The 22658-nt window shown below is 44.6% G+C and overlaps 1 protein-coding gene across 1 annotated transcript; it reads right to left on the reverse strand.

Moving 5' to 3' along the window:
* Positions 1 to 1548: 1548 nt before the first annotated feature.
* On the reverse strand, positions 1549 to 22134 carry LOC128719609 (uncharacterized). Its single transcript, XM_053813235.1, has 4 exons — positions 21767 to 22134; positions 11296 to 11838; positions 8170 to 8394; positions 1549 to 1741 (listed from the first exon to the last, which is right to left on the reverse strand). Exons 1-4 carry the CDS (start codon positions 22132 to 22134, stop codon positions 1549 to 1551), a joined length of 1329 nt encoding a protein of 442 aa, XP_053669210.1.
* Positions 22135 to 22658: the final 524 nt, after the last annotated feature.

A 22658-nucleotide genomic window follows, 5' to 3' on the forward strand; every position in this document is an offset into this window, starting at 1 on the left:
GAAATTGTTTACGGCATTTGGCAAGAATGGCATGTCGGATCTCAGCTCCATTTGATCAACACACTAGCGGATATAATTATAAAGTTAGTTAAGTGTGCTTTTGTGTTAAAGTTAGAGTTAACACACATGCCATGAGCAAAACATTTGCCATGGCAAAATTTCATTGAATGTTTGTAGAATATTTGTAATTGATTTGTTTGTTTAGATCAAATTTAGATCACCTTCACTTTGAATTTAGATCAATACCGATGAGAGTACATTTTGCTGCATTGCACAAAAATGAGACAACCAATAATTTCCAAACAAATAATTTTGTGTTTGGAAAAATAAACCATAAAAACACAAGGTACATCTTTATAATTATATCTGTAAGTGCATTTCGCCAAGCGCTCATTTGCTTTATTTCACACATGTGATTGGTTTGTATTGCATAGTTTTGATTGTTTTCTCTTGTTGTGTATTGCTAAACGGTTTATATACATTACTTAAAATTACCCTTTTGTTATGTACAATAGAAAGCGACTACGCGCTCGACGTTACAAGTTGATAGATCTCGCTAAGTATATGTACAATTTTTACAGTATGCAGTAGTAGTTTGGTGGAAAAGCGCAAACAATCCTACGTTTGTTTAAGGAAGCGGATCTCTTTAGTTTAGTTGTGTTTGAGTCTCAAAAACCTGTCGGTATACATCCAACCTATTAAGCTAGCTTAGTATACTTCAATAAATACATAATTCTCGCTTGGCCGGGAGCCTTCCCACAAGAGCCAAAGATCTGATGGTTACATGCACTGTTTCAGTAAGTTTACGTCATGGAGTCTATTGCTAGTATCGCCCTACCGTCATATACACACAGAAAGTTTACCGTTGCGTCTAAACATTTACTAATACTTCTACCCTGCGGTTTGCTTTACGCTACTACTTAGCTCAGATCAACAGATGGATGCAATTGTTTCTGTATCCTGGCGTGGTTGTTTGATAAATACTCGGCTGTGCGTTTGACTGCCACACGCGATCACGTCCTTACGGTACTAACCGTCTACCTTAGCTAACATCTTACGAACTATCCCGATTTACTTTGATCACCGTTTAGTGCAGTTGCTTACGAAGCTAATAGGAATACGTTTGAACTGTGTTCCTCGCCCGGACGTTTGGACACGGGCGACGTTCGTTAAACAGCGTAAATAATGTCACACTCAGGCCGAGCGTTAGTGTATCACTGCGAATGAAAACGTAGCTACTACTACATTACGCAACAAACGGGCAATAAATAATTACAGGGTACAACATTCATTTACACAGGCTTCCTAAACAGTTCTCAGACAACCTATATCGCGCACTTTACACATTCTTAATCAACTGGCAGTGTCGATCGATCGATAAACTGTGTGTAAGCAATGTGATCTTTGAATCCCTTTTCGTCCAAGATAAACTATGCCTCGATTGTTGACTCTGGTCGAAAAGCATTCACTAGAAAGTTCACGAGTGTAAAGCACTTAACACTAGTAAGAAAAGTTCATCCTTTCCACCGCACAATGCGCGCCTGCATTCTAAAACTTTCTATTGTCCCGCAGATGTGCCCGTTTCCGGCGGATCTTCTTTTCGCATTTGTTCCACCAGGTCCGTTTCACGCACACCGTTTCTGGCTTCAGCACGAAACATTTCATCTGGACAATGTTGAAGAACAGCTTGCCGACCAGATTGGCATCACTGGAGTCGGCCATTTTGAGACAGGTACGAAATCTGTGGACAGATAAAAGGTAAGCGAAAAATATTATTAATTACAGCCATCATTATGAAATAAATGACAAAACAGGAGAAAGAGAGCGAGAGAAAACAAGAGAGATGTAAGAGAAACTATTATCTGCAATCTGGGGATAGAAACAAAAAGCTAATTAAAAAGACAACCTAAAAGAAGCAAGAAAAGACTCTTTCGGAGATGTATCCGTAATCCTCTTGCTCCGCTGTGGAATTGAACACTTGTCCCATAAAAATCTAATCACTTTATTGCACATGTTTGACATATCTCTCTACGCTGGCCCATGGCTTGGACATGGTTCATGGTTCCGTACATCGCCATCGTCCCTTTGGAATGTAAACTGATGTCTTCTGTGCGGGGGTTTTTTTTTTCGCTGTTGTAGATCTTTAGGACGATTTTGAGCGATTGCCGTTCCCAAAATGGAACACGGTGACAGAAGCAATAAAGATTAGAATCTGTGTTCTGTATTATTTTATTGGAAAGTGTCGATGATCTCTGATGTGACGTTTTCTTTCTTCTACGCACCTCCATAACTACACAAAGAGATGATCACCAGCTTTGACAGAATCTAATTTCTTAAACGGATTACCATCGAGATAGTTATCGATGGGAGTTACTGAGACGAATTCGAAGCTGAATGGTTTTTACGTTAAGTGATTCTCGTTTTACTTTTATCTCGTTGCCGTTATTGAAAATGGGGTTTTGCGTTGCAAATCTATTATGAAAAGATGGGAAAAGTCTGGAAGAAATTCGTCAAGCTGTGGGAAATCACACAATCGAACAATTGCGAGAACAATAAATAAATCTTCAACTTTATGGGACATCGTTTTGAACCGTTTGAAAATACAGAAAAAAATCTGGAAACTTTACACCTGGGTCCTTGCTGCAAAAACATCATCAAGGACGGGCGATCAAAGTTCGCAACTAAATCAGCACCACCATCCGGCAGAGTGTGCACGGCGTTCGACGACAATGCGCAATGCGATTTTACGATTCCAACGAAATAATCGCCATCACAGGCCAGCCGAACGCATAAAACTGCCATTAACACTCATAGAATTGTGGTGCGCCATTCGCCATTCGGGCGGAATCCACGCTGGGATTGAAGGCTGGACATAGCAAAAGGGAACAAAAATTACGACTAAACTCCTGGCGAAGGGCTGCGAAATCGCGAATATTCGGAAATTACTGCAATCGAAACCGAAGCAATTAGGAGAGCATAGCGCGTGTGTCCTGTGACCGTCATTAACCGGCATTAACGAATGTCCCCAGATCGGCAAATGGTGTTGGTGGGTTGGTAAGTGTACATCATCTTATATAAAACCACCTCGCGTAACTGTTCCACTCATTGGTTTTTTTCTTACTCTTTTTAGGTTAAAATGATATCGTCAAAACGAGAATAGTGCTGCCAGCGGATGTCGTAACTCAATTTGACCACTCTCGTTGCTGAAAGACTGTGCTGGTGACAAAGTGACAAACAACCCTAAAGGGGTTACCTGAAGGGTCTGCAGTTGACATTTTTATGGCAGAAAGACAGCTCAACTGAACAGGCTAAAAAGCGAATGTCGTCTTTGATTCACCTCTCGTGTGCACCACGTACGGTAGGATGCACCATTTAACTGGTCCTGCTACCGTTGTACAGGTGCGAAAAAGGATGAACCAGCAGGGTAAGAAACCTCCCTGTTACATGGGTTTAAAAAGGAACTCCAACTTGTTTCAGTTGCTCGCCCGACAGCAGGAGCATCCTTTTTTCAGTGTTTTTTTCTTTCCTTTGCATTACAAAAAGACGACAAATTCTTCCAGTTTTCAACTGTGTTCCTATGGCGTCTGAATGCCGGGAAAGGAAACTCCCCGAACAACATTCCCACTGGTAATGTTTCGAAACAAATGCTACTAAAACGCCTCCAGAAACAAATGCCACATTGCAATACCTGCACCGGGCGAGAAGTTTGTGATTTTAATTAAGATCTAACGAAGAAATTGAAAAGCACACACCGTTTATAGAGCGAAACCCACGGAATCATGATGAGACCATTTAGCGACACTTGAAATGAAGTGAGTGGATAAGCGTGCTGTTGATTGAATGGGGTTTTAAAACACAAAACAGTGCTGTATTTAACTGGTAATGATTTGCTAGCTGCTTGCCTGTGTGCTCTCTGAAGGCAATGCTGTGTTTATGTTTTATCAGTCGTACCGGCCAGGGCACTTTAACACGGTTGTCTTTCGCAAGAAAGCTACACCCGTTGTGTACTATCTTCCGACAAGACCATTTGTTATTGCCACTTGAATGCGTCGTCATTGTTGGCTCCGTTACGATGGCACAATTTTCTTATACCCATACCGTGCTGCAACGATTTTATAATTGATTTTGCCGGTTCATCATATTTTATGTCATTCTATAAACTTATGGTTGTTGTATTTAAATGCGCTTTCTCGACTACGTGAAACCTTTGTTGGGCGTCGCATTTTCAAACAGTTCAGCCTGTCGTTGTTCGTCTTATCTATCGTAGCATTTCAAGGGGTTTTCAATTTGAAAATTTCGATCGTACGTTCCCAAAGCACCGAACCTTAATCAATCAAACGCACCGAAAAGAGAGAAAAATAGGAATACACCCATTGCTCGGTACGCACTCCTAATAGAATATGACAAATTTATCTATGATCTAGCGCGACCGCAAGGGGACCCTCCTCCGGACCAGCTGCTATCGACGGTTACCCTTCACGTGTGTTTCGGTGCTTGAGAAAGCGATCTCTGCTCCAATTTGAAGTACGAACTTCGACCCGAACCGCCAGAACTAAAGCGGGTCAGTCAAGAGGGAGCGATTGGTTCGGAAATCAATGACAGATGTCCACTTTTCAGCCCTTTGCGAGTAGCCGATGCGCCACGAACACTAGCTATGCCTGTTGTAACACTCCCGGGATATGTGGTGGTCGTTGCCAATATGGCAAATTACCGGAAACAGTAGCAAACAAAACGGAATATAAGTCCATGCAAGCGAAAGAATAACCCCCGAGGAAGTGGGACGTCTAGGCGAATCGGAAGAGGAGGTACATCTTAACTGCTCTCGAGTGTCCGCTCGAGTGGTATCACTTTCTTGCACGCTTCCTTTGCGTTCGCACCCCGGGCACGCACGCACGGCGGTCGTTTATTCTAGGCCTAGCGGAAGTTCTTTTCCCCTTACTGTAACGAATCGCACAAGGGTCGGGTTCCTGAAAGGTGCTACCACCGTATTTATGCGAAACCATAAATTGCAGACACAATGGTAAATACGAGCGCGTGTACCCTGGAGATTGCTAGTGTGAAGATTCAAAATTTCTGCCGGACAACTGCGCAACTTCATACGTTGGTGTTTTTTTTTTGTATCCTAACCGGAATAGGCAAGACATTCTTAAGAGATGATTGATACACGCACACACTAAAGAAATCAATTCGTCCCCTCGGTCGTCTTTCAGTGCGGCAGATTATACTTGATACCTTTCAGTCAAACAAACCCGATACGATCACGACAATTAATTCCCGTGCTTGATCAATTTGTACGTCTTGCTGATAAAAATCTTCATCTGGCCAGGATGGGACCGCTAGCCATGGAGAGTTCCTGTGCGCTAGGTTGTCCACTAGCACGTCCGATAGAACAAATCGGTTCCGAATTCCAGCGTCCAATGACATTGTTACTTTCATTCATTTCTACCCCAACCAGATATCATATTGCTAGATGCATCTTGCCTTTGCCTGGCACACAATTGTTTCATTACAGGAATAACTCTTTTTCTTCCTGCTTAGCTAATGATTGAACCACAACGAAACACGCGGTCATAGGGAAGAGTCAAACACTAAAGAATAAGATGTGTCTTCAAGCATCCTACAACGATTCTTAATCGAATCTCCAAACCGAACCGAAGAATCCAGCGCTCCAAGTGCTCATGAATTGATTGGTCCCAAAATTAATAATCTGTGTGTTTTCCTTCCATCCTGTAATGGTAATGGGCTCTCTGGCATGAAAAATTACCCGTAATAGTAACCCACATTTTGTGTGAGCCCCGCGTCATGTTATCGGCAAATTGATAGCCTCAACTTTCTTAACCATCTGCTCCGTGTTTCGTAGACATGGTTTAACTTTAAGATTACTCCACACATCGACTTTTGTTTGTGAGAAATATATATCAAAACCACCATTACAGAAAGTAAATTACCTATGGACAACTTCATTAAAAAGATTTTCTCTGAAGTTTCCGTAGTTCTCATCTGGACGTTCCTCTCATAATTTATCAACGTACGATGGATAACATCTCATTTGCCTAGTGTAAAGCATTTTCACAATTTAACCATTCCATCACTCATCTGCCAACGTGTTTAACGCGGACTTGCTGAAAGCGAACGAAACTTATGACAAGCCGCAACAGTTCCCCGGAACGCATCGCGCATATCCTGCTGGGCAATACATAGAAAAGAGAAACATCTACCGAACGATGCAAGTTGCCACCTACTTGGTTTGTGGCCAAGAGTTTCTTGTTATTCTATTTAGTCAATCAATTCTCGATACATACCCCACTCTACAATCAAAAGAATCCCATTTCTGTGTTGAGAGCGAGACCTTGCCAGCAAATGGCGCCTTCAAACGGCAGGGGGGCAAAGAATAACTAGGATCTTTGCGTCAGCATAATGCTGTAGCCGGTGGTGCCTTACCCCAAGAACGTGGTCATTCTTTTTTGTCCATTTATTTTTCTCCCGACGGGTGACGGTCGTTTTTCGGGTGTGAACGAAAGGGCACGCATCATTAAAAACGGGATCTGGAAAGTCCTTTTTCCACGAGCGGCTCTGCCCTTTTGGAGGTTACGGTACCCTAAACAAACACCCGTCAGAATGCCACAGTTCAGGTTGGTTTAGCAGGGAGAGTTCATAAAAAGGAAACCAATTGTAGCATTTAGGCATCAGATTGTTTGAAAAATGAATTAGGAAAAGGGAACGTTTCCAGCGTTTCCAGGTACATAGTTAAGGCAACGTGTTGTAGAATTCCGGTGGCCATTTTTATTCACCTCTCTTACCGGAATCGAGACTCTTCTAACTGCTATCGAGCAAACAAATACGTGTGAAACTGTGTCAATCTTGCTAAGCCTTACTCAATGTAACATATTGACCCAATTCATTGTCTTAGATGTCCGATTCCTGAAAAGGAATGGCAAAATTCTTACGGCAGCAATGGTAAACTAGTCGTGTATAACCCCTCAAACTCACAAGATTCGCTTAGCATTAGGGAAACGATTAGGACATTACGAGAGGCGAGCCCCTGACGAAAAACTGGTGTACTAATTGACCAAAAGCTGACATTAATGAGCAATTCAGAGTATCAGATTTTCCTTCCCGAAAGGGCGGCTGATGGGGAGAGCACGATTCTTTGATGCTAAAGTAGGCCTACTGTTCCGTCATTTACAGCCATGCGCTGTGATTGGTTACGATTTTTTAACGAATAATGTAACATTATTACATCGTTGATGGAATCGCTTTACATTCCTTTTACCATGACCAACGTTTCCCCGTGTATGGATCAAGCTGATAATCACACCATTTAATTGAAGTCTCCGAATTTCACTCTCTCTCAACTGCCTAAGCTGTCGAATGTATGATCAAATCCATTAGGGCGTGACGAAGGTAATAGCCCTATCAAAGATCTCAAGATATTCCAACCACGGTATCGACCACGTTAATATCTCATCAACATCAATGGAGACAAGGGTCCCAAAAGCGCCGGTGTTGTTTGGGTGGGAAAGGAAATTCTCACCACTTTTAACCGTGCCCGACATATGGCCACATTCGGTGGCATTCCTTCAAATGCTCCAGATCAATCAGGCGGCATGGGAGTAATCGAAACCAGAGCTAACTGAGTACCGTGCGAAGGACGGTTCAGGGAGATGTTTCAATTTAATAAACTTCTACCAACGTCCTACCGAACACACCCCGATCTCAATCATCGAATCAACACGAGGATCGCTCGACGCGAACGGTTGCAACGATTTGTAAAAATCGACAGCATCATTCATTATAATCAATTTCGATCATGAAATGAATCTCGTCCCAGAGAGCAAGGAACCGCCGACCTCCCGAGTAACGAAAGACTTCAATTGCCGTGTGAGCGCTGGAGAAAGGCTATTAATCATTATGTTTCACTTTTTTTCACCTACAGCATTGCAGCCTCCGAAGCAGCACCGACAGGAACCACCGAGCAGAAGCTCCGTGCATCGATTGGGGCCCGCCTGTACGCATCAGGAGGTTATGTTTAATTCTGAAAAATTGCCCACTTGGTGCAATATTAACATCGTTCACCAATGACTTGCACGCAGAAGGTTACGAAGGCAGTAAAATAATGGCACATAATAACACGATCGGGATAAGATCTACCCCGGTTCGTGCAGTTACCTCTCGTCGCATCCGCAGTGCATCAGTGTGTTGACGCGCCAGTTGAACAGGTTGTACTTCGTCTCGAACCCCAGTATCCAGAACGGGCAGGATAGGTCGTGTTGGCGGCAACATCGATCGGCCTTCGAGTAACCGCCCATTTCGACGTAGTTGCGGGCACTCCAGCCCTTACCGCACCATTTCGTGCCCGGAACGCGCATCATACTGGACAGGTCCCGTCTCTGTCTGCGGTGTGCAGTGGCGACGTTTGGTGTGGAATGGTGAAAAAAAATGTTTGAATATTTGATAGGCATTTATTAGGCACTGTTCCAAGATAAAGTGGGACAGTAATGAGGTGTTGATTGAAAGGAAGCTCCAGAAGGCGGCAGAACGTTGTGACCGTTCTCGTAGCTCATCTGGAAGCATTCAGCTCAGGAACTCATGCATGGTTTGAAGGAAACAGGAAGGATAATACCAGGAAGGACGATTGAAGTAGCAGGTAAATAATGCACCATGTCGCATAACATCATTTCAAGGATATCGTCCTTTCGATCGAATCCTGCCTTAGGTAATGCTCACATAATGATTCGATTCTCGTTATAGCAACAGTACCGCAACCTTTAAGACCATCACCACCACACTTGTCCAATGCCTTAAGCTTACCTGACGCCATTCTGATTCTGAACACTTGCGCTGGAAGGAAGCTGGATAACGCTCGGTTGGAATTCAGTTGTTGATGCACCTTACTTTGCCAGAACGCGCGGTAGTGTTACGTGGATGTACCTAAAAAGTCAGTCTCTTGTTTCTCTATCTCTCTTTCGCTACCTAATATCCTTGACGGCTTTTGGCCGTTCTCGATCCCGTAATGTGATCGATGAAGCAAGCCATCCACACCCCATCCCCGTCACCTGGTGTGCCCAAACTAACCTCGTATCGCAGCTACAATGGCTAATCGTGAAGGGCCGAAAATTGAACAGCTCCCACATGGTGCCCATGGCCGGTATCATAACCTTGCAGTGGTCGTGCTTTCGACAGCACATATCTGCCCGCGATGCGCCTCCTAGCTGGTGATACACGGAGGCCGAATGTCCTTTGCCGCACCATTTCGTATTTGGCGACAGGAACCAGTCGGAAACGGCACGCTTGTGCCTGTGCGGCGGGAAAACCGGGCGGAAAATGTATAAATGGAGTATAACATTTTCATATTTGCGCCATGTTTGGTCGGTACCACAACAGCCCACCAGTGTGTGTCGAGTGAAATAGTGCGATTGAAACACAGTCGCAAAGGAATTGAAAATCATCGTAGAGAGAAGAAAAACGAAAACGAAAAATATGAAAGTTAATTAACTTGACCACAAAACAATGGTTACGCAATATAAAGAGTTTGAAGGAAGGGTAAGCAAACCCAATCACCTTTTGAACTGAACATGATAATACGAGTTGCAAGAAAGACGTGCAAATAGAGAGAGAGAGAGAGAGTGAGTACGGTTAAGGTGCGGGTGTGTTAGTACAAGCGTAGAGGCGTAATAGGTGCAGAGTTTTAGTGCATATCTATTAGTAATGCATGTAGTTATGCAGATTAGAGTGTATTAGATCTGATTTTCTTTTTCGATTGTTTAAATTTTTTTTTTATTTTATTTACTTATTTCTGTGTATTTTTATTTTGTGTGTTAAACTTTTTTGACTTTATAACATGCTTATATTATCATTCTGTATAATCAACTACTTATTTTGTCATATTAAAAAGGCTTGATGTCATTATTGCCTATTTAATGAGCTCTTTTCATTACTTTCAATAAGTTAATATAAATTTAAACCTTATTTAGAGTTGTTTAACTTCAATCAAAGCACTATTAATTAGTTTAATAGTCTATTGTTACAAGATAGAAAAAAATGTTACTAGAATATTAAAATTTTTGAAGCATTTTGACTTAACAAAACATTTATAAGGAAACAAAAACAAACAATGATAATCATTCCTATCGAAAAATTTATGCAACACAATATTACGCCGCTACTGAGTGATTGCACCGGAAGAGGAAAAATACTTTCCGATGCTTTTTATCTGATAAGGAACTAGCGGACACCGTTAAACCTTACTAACATGTTGCCACGATCGATGATTAATCGTGCCTCAGGTGGGTTGAGCAAGTCCGTCCACCGGCCCAAAACAAAAACCACCTGACGAGCTTTCGTCACCATCGTTCATCATCATCCGGGAGTTGTTGTGTATCTAATTTTCTTCCCTTCTTCGTTTACAGATGCGAACCAAATTCCGTCCGCGAGGGAAGGGATGTAAATAAACCCCAGCTTCCTCCCAGCACATTGCGCATCATCCGCCGATTCAAAATAGACGGCTTGAACCGGTGATTTATGGTGAAACGGTACGGATGCTTTCCTTTGCGTCGCTGCAACACACGACACACCCGTGCAACAGAACAGCCCCGAAGCGTGCAACGGAAAGTGAAATGTTGCCGCTTTACTTCCCTTCGGTGGGTTCGTAAAAAGATACACGAACTTGTTCCGTCGTACACTTCCGGTTAAAGATGAACTGGCTGACCTGTTCGTACCTGCACGGTGGTTCGCATCTTGTCTTCTCGCTCACGAGAGTGGACACTACAATGTTTCGCGAATGTATCGGGAGCTCCCGCTCACACTTGAATTCGCGAACGGTTTGGGGGTTAGTAAAATTACCAACAGAACGGAAGCAGACCAGCAGGCGCGCGTGGCGTGAGGTTAGATGGCATGCGTTCAAGGGTGACTTAAACGATCGACAGGCAGCGAACTAGGATGATGTATCTTAATTTTGACCGCCCTACTTTCGCATGGCATTGATTCCAAACTTCCAAAATTGGACGTTGCAGAAATACGGAGGAAAGACTAATGGAATGTGGATGCCCTTGTCATAATACGTGGTGTGGCAGTGAGGTCTTGGCAAAACGAAGGTGCGTTTGTATGTGCATGCTAGAATGGGAACGATATCCGTGCTACCGGTGGTGTGATGTACGTGAAGGTTTCTAGGTGAGGTTCCCGTGAAACAAATGGGATTTGGGTTTTGGGGTGCTTTGTTAGTCGTGGAGGGAAAGGGAACCCAGTGGAGGAAAAAGGAGTGAACTGTTTTTTTTTTTCTCTAACGTCAATAATTACCTTTGCAAATTCTCGTTTGCTATCCGCTGATGTTCGGGATCGGAACTCTGCAAACCTTGGGCAATTTCTTTTAGCTGCATGTGCCGCACATTACAGCGCTGCTTTAGTTCGCGAAAGTTTAACAGTTCCAGCAAATCTGCCGGGATATCTGACTGGGCATGAAGCGGAATGTACGTCAGATTGCGCATGCCGAACGCATCGATGGTTTGGTGCGTATCCGGAACGCCTGCCGGGAACTCGTACACATTGTACTGCAGCTCCTCCATCTCGGGCGTAACGATATCATGCTCGATGTACTGCTCGAAGTCATGATCGGACACCAGCGAACGGTGTCTCGTACTGCCGGCCAAACCGTTAAACGGTGAAGTGAAGTTACGTGCCGATGCTTGGAAGAAATCCTTATAGAACCGTGTCCGAAACTGATGCACCATACCACGCTGCCGGACGTACTCGCAGTCCATCATTTGTCCATCGCTGTTGAAGATAATCTGTATCAGGTACTTGCCGAAGACCATTTGCCAGAGACTCAACGTTTTGTTGGAACTGACGGAAGAAACGAACAAAAAAAATGTAACATTAGTTTGACTGCTTGATGTGTTGTTTTGTTTCGTTATTTACAGACAGTATGGAAATTTTTGTACAGAGACCTTTGATAACCTCGCACGCTTCATAATCACAAGCGCAATAATACAGGACCATACTAGAAATGAATTTAAATTTGCACGAACGAACGAGGAGCGTAGCAAAAGCCAAATCTAGAACTAACTAGAATCTCATCCCATAAATGCTGATAAAGACACGATCAACATGTACGTGCTGCCCACGGTGACCTACTTTAACCCTGGCTGGCCTTGATCAGTAATGTTATTGTTTTATTTTTTTTCTTCTAGAAAAAGATCAGCGATCGCACAGACATTTCGTGTTTCGGGGATGGACGTCCGATTGGTGGAACCATGTTCCGCTGCCTGAAGATCATTAATTCGGATCGATCAACCCCGTTTTCCCTCCCCTACCCGGTGCACATCATGCGTGTGTGCACAAACCTCATTAGGGCATCGTTTATGTCATCCAATCTACTCAGGACGAATGGGTGCATTGGCTCGGAATCCAATTAAAGCCCACGATGGAATTCTTCACCTGGGCAAAGGAGGAAGAAAGGTTTAGAATAATTTACAACACTTTTCAAAGACGCAACCTTTCCCAGCATGATGAGAGACGCCCGTCCAGAGCAGCCCGTGGAGTGTTTTATTATCGCGTGGTGTAGGTTACGATTCTTCTTTTCATGTCGGGTTTCTTCATGGAGTCGCGCGGTGTTGACAGTATGAAAATTTACAACCGTCAAATGAACGAAGAAAAAAAAAACCCGCACGATCGAGCAAACAACGAGGCCAAACCAAAAATACAGACAAACGCCGCCATCGTATGATTGAGTTTGGGGTTACAAAATCTCGTAAATCGCATCCATCGGATTCGAACTCGGGCCCCCCCGAGTAACTGGGCTGGAGCGTAACAACAACTTGGGGTGTAGAAAATATTGAGCAAACCATCGTCAAACATGGACCGCGGTCCACATCTTCATCGTTTACCCTGCCCGGACACAGGTTGGAAATAAGATTTCTTCACCATTTTATTGTATTTATGTACTCTCTTTGATGTACATACCGTAGCGAACCAAACGACAATTGCTACACATCGCATCTGAAGCGTGTGGCGTCCAGTTTGGTAGCTTGGCCGTTTCACAGAGGTGTGCAAAAAAGTAGCAAATCCTTCACCCATTTCAGCACGGAAAGCATTTGGTATGCTGAGCAAATTGGATCGCTTGCGTCAAACGTCAAAAATGCATACAGGCAGTTTTGGTCCCCGCGTGTGTCACGGTACCTGGCAGTTGGTTCAAAGTTACCAGCATGCGGAAAATGAAAGGCGTGCTAGCCTTCAAAAGGTCAATCATTTATTGATGGAAGCCTTTCTTATCCGTTCTAAAGTGTGGCTAATACCTTGATCGAACGGCTGATTTTGTAGGATTAGGGAAACCTTTGACTAATGTCGTTCGTAGCTTAGATAAACTAGCATCTGTCTGAATGAAAGATTACGCATGAAGCACAAATTTGAGTGTAGAATATTTCTTACACTTCTTCAACCCTGTTCGAGAGTTGGGCAAACCATTTCCATTGGCTTCCAGAGTAGCGTATTGTTTATTTGAATTCTAAAATATACCGCACTTAAAGTATGGGACGAACCTTTTGTAGACGGGAACGATGGTTTCTATGCGGGAACGTTTCGTCCATTCTACGTACCTTTGCAACACAACTTAACGCAAATCCGATTAGGTTGTCCCTTTTTACATTTTAGATGCTCACTCTGCGGGTTGGATGGAACACCAACGTTCGTATTTTTTTTTTCGCTCCCCCAAAAACGTCCGACAAGAAAATGGGACCATCAGTGGGAGGATGTCATGCACATGTCTTTCGCACACGATTTCCGGCGTCTTGCGGTTGTCGCGAATTTCGGATGTTGAACCCGAGCGCCCGCAAAAATCTACCGTTCCGGTACCGTAAACCTTGGTCAAATGCCGAAAGACAGCAGGGTATGCAATCGCATTAAATTACCTTGAACTCAGCGTGGTGTTGCGCTGGTCGAAAAAGGCACACACGCGTCATGCAACAAAGCGGGGTAACACTGCTAAGAAGCATACTGCCAACGGTTGCAGAAATAAAACCGCGGGCCAACGCAAAAAAAAAATCAACACAAACTTAACAGCTCACGGGCAACGTGCGCGGGTTGGTTGCAAGACAGCCAACCGCTTGTTGATTTCGGAATGCGCGCGAGGTAGAAAGGTCTCGCAAAATTTGTGCTTGTCTAAGCTAGAAATAGTAAAGGTTTTTTTTTGCTTTTCTAATTCCTTGCGAAGGAACCCAACCCAACGGTTTTCTTTTTTCCAGCTTCAAATCAATATCAGCGAAATTGTTTCTCGTAGCTGGCGCGTTATGAAGATCAAGTTGCTTTGCTCTGTACAACGGAGCTACCCGAGGATGAAAGGTATGACCACAAATGGCTGGTATTTTTTGCCTGCCTTAATTTTGCGGTTTATTTCGGGAAATGATTCATAAAACTTGTGACTTCCTGTCGTTCGCTGTTGAATACAAAATACCTTTGTCGGTGGAAGTAAAATTCTTTTAAGCGTTATATTTCAGCAATGCTGACGAATAATACTCTGAAAGATAGAGACCACTTGACAATTGAAACCAGCCCGTCCGGAACATATTGATAAGATCCTATTACATTTGATTTTATTGCTCTCCAATCAAGAGGATGCCTAACGTGAAGAATGCGATCTCGAAAGATTGGGCCATTTCAGTATATTATTTTAAAGTGTCTATGTCATAAACAATAATTAATTCCAAACAACTTCACTCGAGCCGAATAGGTTTATTAACATTTACGATCTAGTATGATCGTTTGAAGAAGGGCCCCGATCACGATCGCTTCAAAGAAGTTGACCGTCTTCAGTACTCTTGTGCATTTCCGCTAAAAGCAATCAATAATAATCGATTGAGTAAATCGCTAGATGAATGCCTAAGCCAAATAAACAGTCCTGCGCCTGAAAGTCGTATGCGCCACACTATTGGAGCACTGCACGCATTGCCATCTTGCATCTTTTACGAGTGTTTCCGTTTATTTTGATGCGATATGCACCGGCTGGATGAAGTCTGTCGGTGCAGATCGTTTTTAAAATAACCGCTCGAAAAGAAGTAGCAGCAGCAAAACGTGCTTCCACGCCGGTTAACTTCAAGTGTTTGAAGCGGCGAGACGCTGATTTTTCTTCTCATTTGTTTTCAAACAATAACTGACACCGTTCGTTCTCAGAGCCTGACGGGTGACAACCGTGCGATCAACTTGATATTGGCTCGAAGCCTTAGACAACAGGCCGTGCAGCACACGGTCCGCTTGATAGAAACGAAAACGAGCCTGTCACGAGACAATTAATTAAAGTCAGGCGAACGCTACCTTTCTTTTCGGTAAAGATCGAAGCGAAGACCTTGTTTCCCAACACACCGCCCATTCGATAATGATGCGGACAGCCGTAAAGGGGATAGGGAAGGCATCCTACAACTACCGTGGACAAACATTTCCTCCTTCTGTTCGATGAACGGAATTTCCAAACAATCTTCGATACAGATCCGTGCAACGTTCTTCGGTGTGAAGAACAAACCCATCGTTTCTATCTTTTTCGTGCAGCTGCACAGTGTAGCGAAGATATAAAAATAAGAAAAACGCACCTAGAGAACCTCTAGCTCTAGCTGCCCCTGTACCCCCAGATTTCAGACCACTCGTGATATATCCGACGTAAATTAAGTAATCGTTTTACCGAGCACCTCATTCGCGGCACGGTTGGGCGAGAGTTAATAAAAATTTAGTGATCAAATTTATTGGATAATCCGTGGCTTAATCGTGCGTCAGATCCGTCGGGAGACTTAAGATACGAATTGGAACCGAATGACGAAACAGCCCTGGATCTGGAGAGGTTTAAGCCGGTCTGTTGTAGGTGTGCTATATATGTTCGACGTATCAGAACGTGTCAACTGGTGACATCGCATCGAGATGTTAATAGTGTTTCGGCGGGAGGTGGAACATGGCCCTTAGAGCACAAACATGATAATATGCTAACTTTCGGGGAGTTTGTTGCAACACCTTCGTCCAGAACGTACGAGATTAGTTCTGGCCCTAGTCTGAATGATAAACGATGGCATGTTTGGAAGAGACAGCTACGAAATATACACTAATCGCCAGTTGACCGTTAGGATCTTCAAACTCTGTTCGCGCTCCGTAAAGCTATTGGGAAATTCGAGCTGACGCTAATAGTTCATAAACAATTTCAGCAACATTAGATCTCAATTACACATCGAAAGGTTATGCAAATAAACCTTTCTTGCGTTGGGAGCTCATCCTTTAATCAAATTATTGCACAGGTCAACAGGGTGTGAACTAGTGCTGAACTCCCCCCAGGACGTTTACATCCAACCTGACAGCAATAAATTGTAAGTTCCTCAAGCGCACGTGACGTTGTCACACCTCTTTAATCGCTTGTCAAAACATCTGATCAACTGAACTTGTTCTTTTTTTCCTTCTAGCCAACCACCGGTGAGCATAAATTTCCAAAGCCGTATATTGCTCCGATACAATATGATGCCACTTCTTCACACTCTCCAACTTCCAGCGGACTGCCTGTAACACGACGCACATGGTTTTATAAGGTCGGGAGCTACATGTTCGTCATGTTTTCTTCTCTTTTTTAGTATGTTTGAATACTTGCCAACGGGCATGGCACTGAATCACAAGGCAGTGTGTCGAACCACTAGGCTCGTGCTTGTTCGTGACGCGTGAGAAGCTGTAGTGAGTTCCCGCGTCTCTGCCAAGGCCCGTTTCCTTCCGGACATCTGAGTCACGTCACGTCCCAAACGCCAAAAAAACATTGTTTACCGTCTCACACACTTCTTGGACGTTAGGTGGACTTTCGCCGATGCGTAGCGCCATGCACGACGCTTGGCCAGTACTCCTTTCTGCTCTTTTGCCGAACCAAAATATCCACTGCGAATGGTTTTGTTTTTTTTTGGTTTTAATTCTCTTTGCAGTCCCAAAACTGCGAGACCCCTCGTAGCCTATTGAGCCGGGTCTATAATTAGGCGTTCGAATTGGCAGAGAGTGTCCCTCCTTCTGTCTTAAGCGCGGCGTGCTTTCATTCAAGTGGTATTCCTCTTTTTTTTTTTTGTTACTTTTGCACGTATACGATCCTCTTGCTACTGAGCAACAGTACATTCCAACGCCAAGCGAACCGCTATACTCTGCCGGCCCCCACCCCCTTCTGACGGTCTCCTCCTTGGAGCAACGAACAGACGAAAAGAAACACCTCGAAGAAGGTTTTCTTTGCCGCTTTTGCACATTTCCCTCTTGTTTTCTTTTGATGCCAACGCGTACCCCGAAAAACATCGTACGATCGTTTCGTGACGTGACTTAACTTTCGACGGCCTTACTTTATGTCTGTGTGCGGTTGAAAGGTTCAGCGGACTACCACAGCGGGCTTCCGAGCGTCGCGTTAGGAAGCGGACGTCTGTGTTGTTTCCTTTGCCCAATTCTGGCTCACATTTCGCGCTCAGCATTCGCAAAACTAGCATTTCCTATTGGTTGCACTATTCTATCATTTCGTTCTAGCGGTTTATACCCGCAGCAGCAGTAGCAGCGGCGTGTTTGTACAGATGGATCTCTTTATCGTTGAAACTGACACCACTTTAGCTATGGCAATGAAACATCCAACCAGGAAGACCCACATGGAAACGGCATCCGACGCTAATCCAGGAAAGCAAAAGCAAAATACACCGACGAATGGTGAGAATTCCCATGCGACAATTATTATTGCGAATTAAATTAAGTGTAAATCTGCCTAATCTTGTACATCCATGCTCTGCTTGCAGTTTTTCCAGCGAACTTCATAGAGAAACGATTCGGCCGAGGGACTCGTCCACGGCGGCGGATGCCATATCAAATTGCAAACAAAAGATACAAATTCGCTCGGTTCAGGCCCATGCGAGCTGTAGTGTAGGAGGGTACTGAAGGTGACACACCGGACCTCCTCCACCTCACACGAGCCAGCATGGCATTTAAGGCCTGCACAAAGATTATGTACGTACCACGCGCTACCTTCAAACCGTTTGTACATCCGCACAATAGCATTCTCGATTCGGCTACTGTTCATTTCGCTAAAAGTTTTCCCCGTTGTGGGAGAATAGCAAAAGTGGGCTGAAAATGTGCCTCTATCACCAGTGTGCTGGCAGCACACATGTATGCCACCCCTTCGTTTGGGCTGGAAATTGCTTTTAATGCTTTCATTATCCTCTTCCCCTTGATGTGCACTGGAAGGAATGCCACTCGGGTGGTTGCCGCCGTCGTCGTGATATTAATTGTCCCCTTTTGCGCTGAAGAATCACATGGCAACACAATAGCCACCATCAGCAACCTCATCATCGCCGTTGTCAGCTGGATCTCTTTCAGCACTGGAACAAAAAATGCCATGAAATTGTGCCCGAAAAAGGATCAAAGACAGGAGGAACGAACGAAGGGCCGAAATAGCGACTAAAGCGCATACAGTGCCTTCGAGCGTTGCGGGAAGAGACGCAACGAGACCGAGCGAAAGGAGCATGATATGATGGTAAGAGATTTGTTTAACTCGTGAACCTGTTGTTGAAGCTGCTGGAAGTTGTTTCCGAGCAAACAATGCCACTACCCTCTGTTTGTCTCGGAAGTCAACGAAGCGATGGCATTGGACCGGGTCAAGCATGTTGTTCCACTTGATGTCCACAAGGTGGGTATGCTAATAACCAGAACTCATCACCGGTGACATGTGTCTTCTTTCCTTCTAATGAATTTCTCTTTCAACGGCGGGGGGGAGCTCCATTTTTTGAACTTCTCCGTCTTCTTTCCGTTACTAATTGAGCTGCTTAAGAACGGGCCACATACACGCCGATTACCCCAGACCCACCCAATCAAACGGGTCAATTTAACGAATGGATTTTATCGGTTCAGTTCAATAAAACTTGTCCACAGGCGTTTCCCACCGAAACAACACCCATGCTGTCCCCACTTGATTCTCGAGTGCGGCACCATCTGCGTAACGATGAGGTTTGATTGTTCGAATGTCAAGGTCTAGGGTAGGTGATCCAAGCCGTAGTCGTACTTTCCTGTACCTTAAGCCACTCATCGCGTGCATCAGCGGCATCTCCAAAGTGCTCGATTAAAGGGTGCTGCTCTAAGACATTCCTAGACAAGCAGTAACAACGTTCGATTACCGCCAATCAAAGCGGGTCAACTGACGAGACATTTGCTGCACAAAGGCTTTCAAATTGCACAAACAAATGCAAATCGATTGAATCAAGAATGGCGGCGTTGGTGCGTTTTTTCGGGCTCAATATGTCTAAATTGAGTTTATTAAGAATCTAACGTCCCGAAAAGGCGACAAACGTCAATCAGGCGTCGGGTGCGCTTTCTCTTCAGCTAGAATTTCGCACCAAACACCCGCGATCATCACGCCACATCGAGAAATTGAACAAGCGCGATCATTAGGCATGACATTTACATTGGCCACTAACGCCATTCCCGCGTTCGATATTTTTAGCGCCAGTATCGGAGTTCCTTTCGTTTTTTCGGGAATGGTCCGATCCGGCTCTCACCAACGACAAACGAGCCGTGTCAGCCGTCTTCCCCGAACACATTTTGGGGACTGTAAAAAAGAAACGCTTGTAAACAAATCTTCACAACGATCACGCACACGCACTGCAGTAATGCCGAATGTTTCGGAACAATGGACAACCGCAGTAGTACTGTGCCTTGCGCGTTCGGACATTTTGTAATAACTCGTCTTGTGATACATTGCAAATTTTCGCCTGACCTTCCACCCTTCCCTGTGTTCCTGCACACGGGCAGCACCTGCAATTATGCAATCGGTCTTGCGGATCGGTGTGGCGTGAGACAGACGCGATTTACTACACAAGCTCGACATACGGCGCCGTCGTGGATGCGCGATCGTATGATCTATTTTAGCTGAACGATGGCAATTTAAAAATAGTCCTAAATTCAAAGAGCTTCGCGTATCAGCCCCACGAGAGAGAATTTGGTGGTGTTTCCCCCCGAGGCGATGGGTATTATATTTTTGGCGAATCTTTCGATTTGTACAAAACGATTCTCTTCTTGTGACTCTAACCGGTATTATAGAGGGCGCCACAATCCATTGATAAATGGAATCTGTTTTTAAAGGAAGCGATAAAACATGTTCATTACCTCCCTTTCTGAGAGACTGTTATTGCTAACGATCACATTTATATATCTCTTGAGAACTGCAACTCTATTAGTCTAAGGGCCTTGATCATTGCCTAGAACGTTAGATACGGTATAGACGAGATTCGATCCCTGGACGAAGCTTGATATCAACCCACACGATACCGACTACGCCACGTACCCTGCTACTGTAGGTCAAGAGAAGAGCAAATTTGAATCATTGTAGCTGCACACGCTGCAACCGAACGGAACTTGATTTGTAGTGGTGATTCGTCATACGATCACCTTACCGCCAAAGGATCGTATCGATGATCGCGCCGCTCATGTAATCCATCCCTAGCCAGATACACTGTTACAACGACCAAATTCTAGAACACTCCTCCTCTTTTCCACTTATGCTTCGAATTCTTCCATTCATTCACATCGGTCAAGGTAAACTGGCCAAGTCAGCACCGTTAAAACATGCTCGATACTTCGAATCTTTACTAAGCTCAATACATATATACGCTTTTGCTTATTCTTTTGCAGAAACATCACACCATCGCGGAACCAATCCAAAAGCCACAACTTTACGACCCTGCTCCCTATGCTGCTTATCAGCCTAACCTGTTTTGAGCGTGTGTGAACCATAGAACGGAACGAACCCAATCACGCCACCGGTTCGAATTTCGGACTGAATCAAATTTCCATGCTGGCTCGTGTCTCGCGCCCCTGGTGATTGGCGAGCAAGGCAGGTGTCCAAAACCGAACTGTTGACAATACCGGGCACACCGGTACATATGCGATTATCATTCAAATGTATGCGGACCGCACGATGGCATGGTAGCCCGATCGATTCCGTTCTACTTACGCCGAAGTGTCAGTCGAAGGCATTGAAGTTTGGACACGAATCCCAAGCAAGGAGAGCAAACTGTATACTGGTATAACGCGGTACCTACTCATACACTGCTGCCCGGGACCAATTTGCACCTATTTCAATAGGGTTTCTCCAGCGTCCACCCACTCACCATTCCGATCCGTTCTGGTGTCTCGGCAAGTCCGGTCAATTAGGCAAGATTTGCTAATTTCCTAAAAAGCCTTAAACTGTCCAACCACACCAGAGGGAGACAGAAAGCTCGATGCCTGTTTAAACTGAAGGACATTCCATTTCTCAAGTAGGCAGACTAACAACCGGAATCTCTCCGGCTTTTGGTTACCAAATTATGGCCGCCCCAACACGCCGCTCTAGACTTGTTCAGTTCAGAAGTGTACCGGGCTGGAAAAACTTTGCTCCAAATTGCACACCGGTGAGCCTTACTGACCATCCGCACCGTCGGGAATGGATGCGGTGACCGGTGATGATGACATCAATTAAATGCTCCATCTCCGAGGTAATAATCGACAAAAATGACACTTCAAAACCGTCCATCACGTAATGTGGCGCAAAGAGGAAGGGTTTGACATGTTAAGTGCTTGCGTGTGCGGTACAATCGGGCATATAGGACCGGGATTTCCGGATGTTCATCTTTTCTGCCGGTAGGAAGGTGTCAGTTGGAACGCGTAGTCCGGAAGTTGGAGTTCTTTCCTAAATATTTCCACATGGGGTTGGCCTTCAGCAGAACAAGCAGTTCGGTGTCAGAATTTAGGCAATCGATTTACGATAACTTACCTATTATCGGCTAGACTGGTCTCCTTGCCGATTGCACCATTCCAACTGATGCGCCGTTCCCGCTCGCCATCGTTCAGGTAATCGATGAGTATAAAATTGCCATGCTGCATGATTTTTCGGTCACCATCACTACCGCCTCCGCCGTCACCGATGTTATCATACTCCTGTTGCGTCACACCCCGATGCAGATGGTGCCGATGGTGATGTGGTGATGGGTGATGAACGATGCTGTTAGCTTCCGGCTGAACCGTTCCCGTCACTGTCATCAGCAGAAACGCCAGCACGGTCACGCACAGCTTGACGGGAGTTAGTACCGATTCTAGCCGCACCAGGTACATCTGGGTGTTATAAACTTTCACTTTTGACATTTTGTTGGCTGTAGTAGTAAACGAATGGTTGGGCTTTCACAAGGACACCACTGCCGCACACAAACTGGACACCACCGGGAAATCTGAAGAAGAGAACACAATACAGCAATTGCTTTAGTAAGGTAAACTTCTTTCTTGTAACTTTTTCTGTGATTTTTTATATGCGCTAAAGAAAGTCCTTAATATTGGCTGTTTGTATTTTAGGTCGGCAACGTCACTACCATTCCACAAATGCGCCTTTCAACAGTACAAACGAAAATGGGTAGTGTAAATCGCTGAAGCACACAGTCGTTGAAGGTATTGCACGCCCCCTTGTCGATCACTCTACCAGACCAGAAACACACAGACGCTAATTGGGCGTAAAATTAGCTTCATCGCGTACTCGCCCGGGAAGAACTCATTCCGTAGCGACAGGTGGATACTCTCAAACCGGCCATGTAGACGCATCACTCACTAACGGTTATCACTGCTCCAAACCCTTTTTCCAATGCACCAGTTACTAAACGAAACTTACATTTTAGCTT

This window comes from Anopheles marshallii, chromosome 2, assembly GCF_943734725.1.
Source record: "Anopheles marshallii chromosome 2, idAnoMarsDA_429_01, whole genome shotgun sequence".
Classification (NCBI taxonomy): Eukaryota; Metazoa; Arthropoda; class Insecta; order Diptera; family Culicidae; genus Anopheles; species Anopheles marshallii.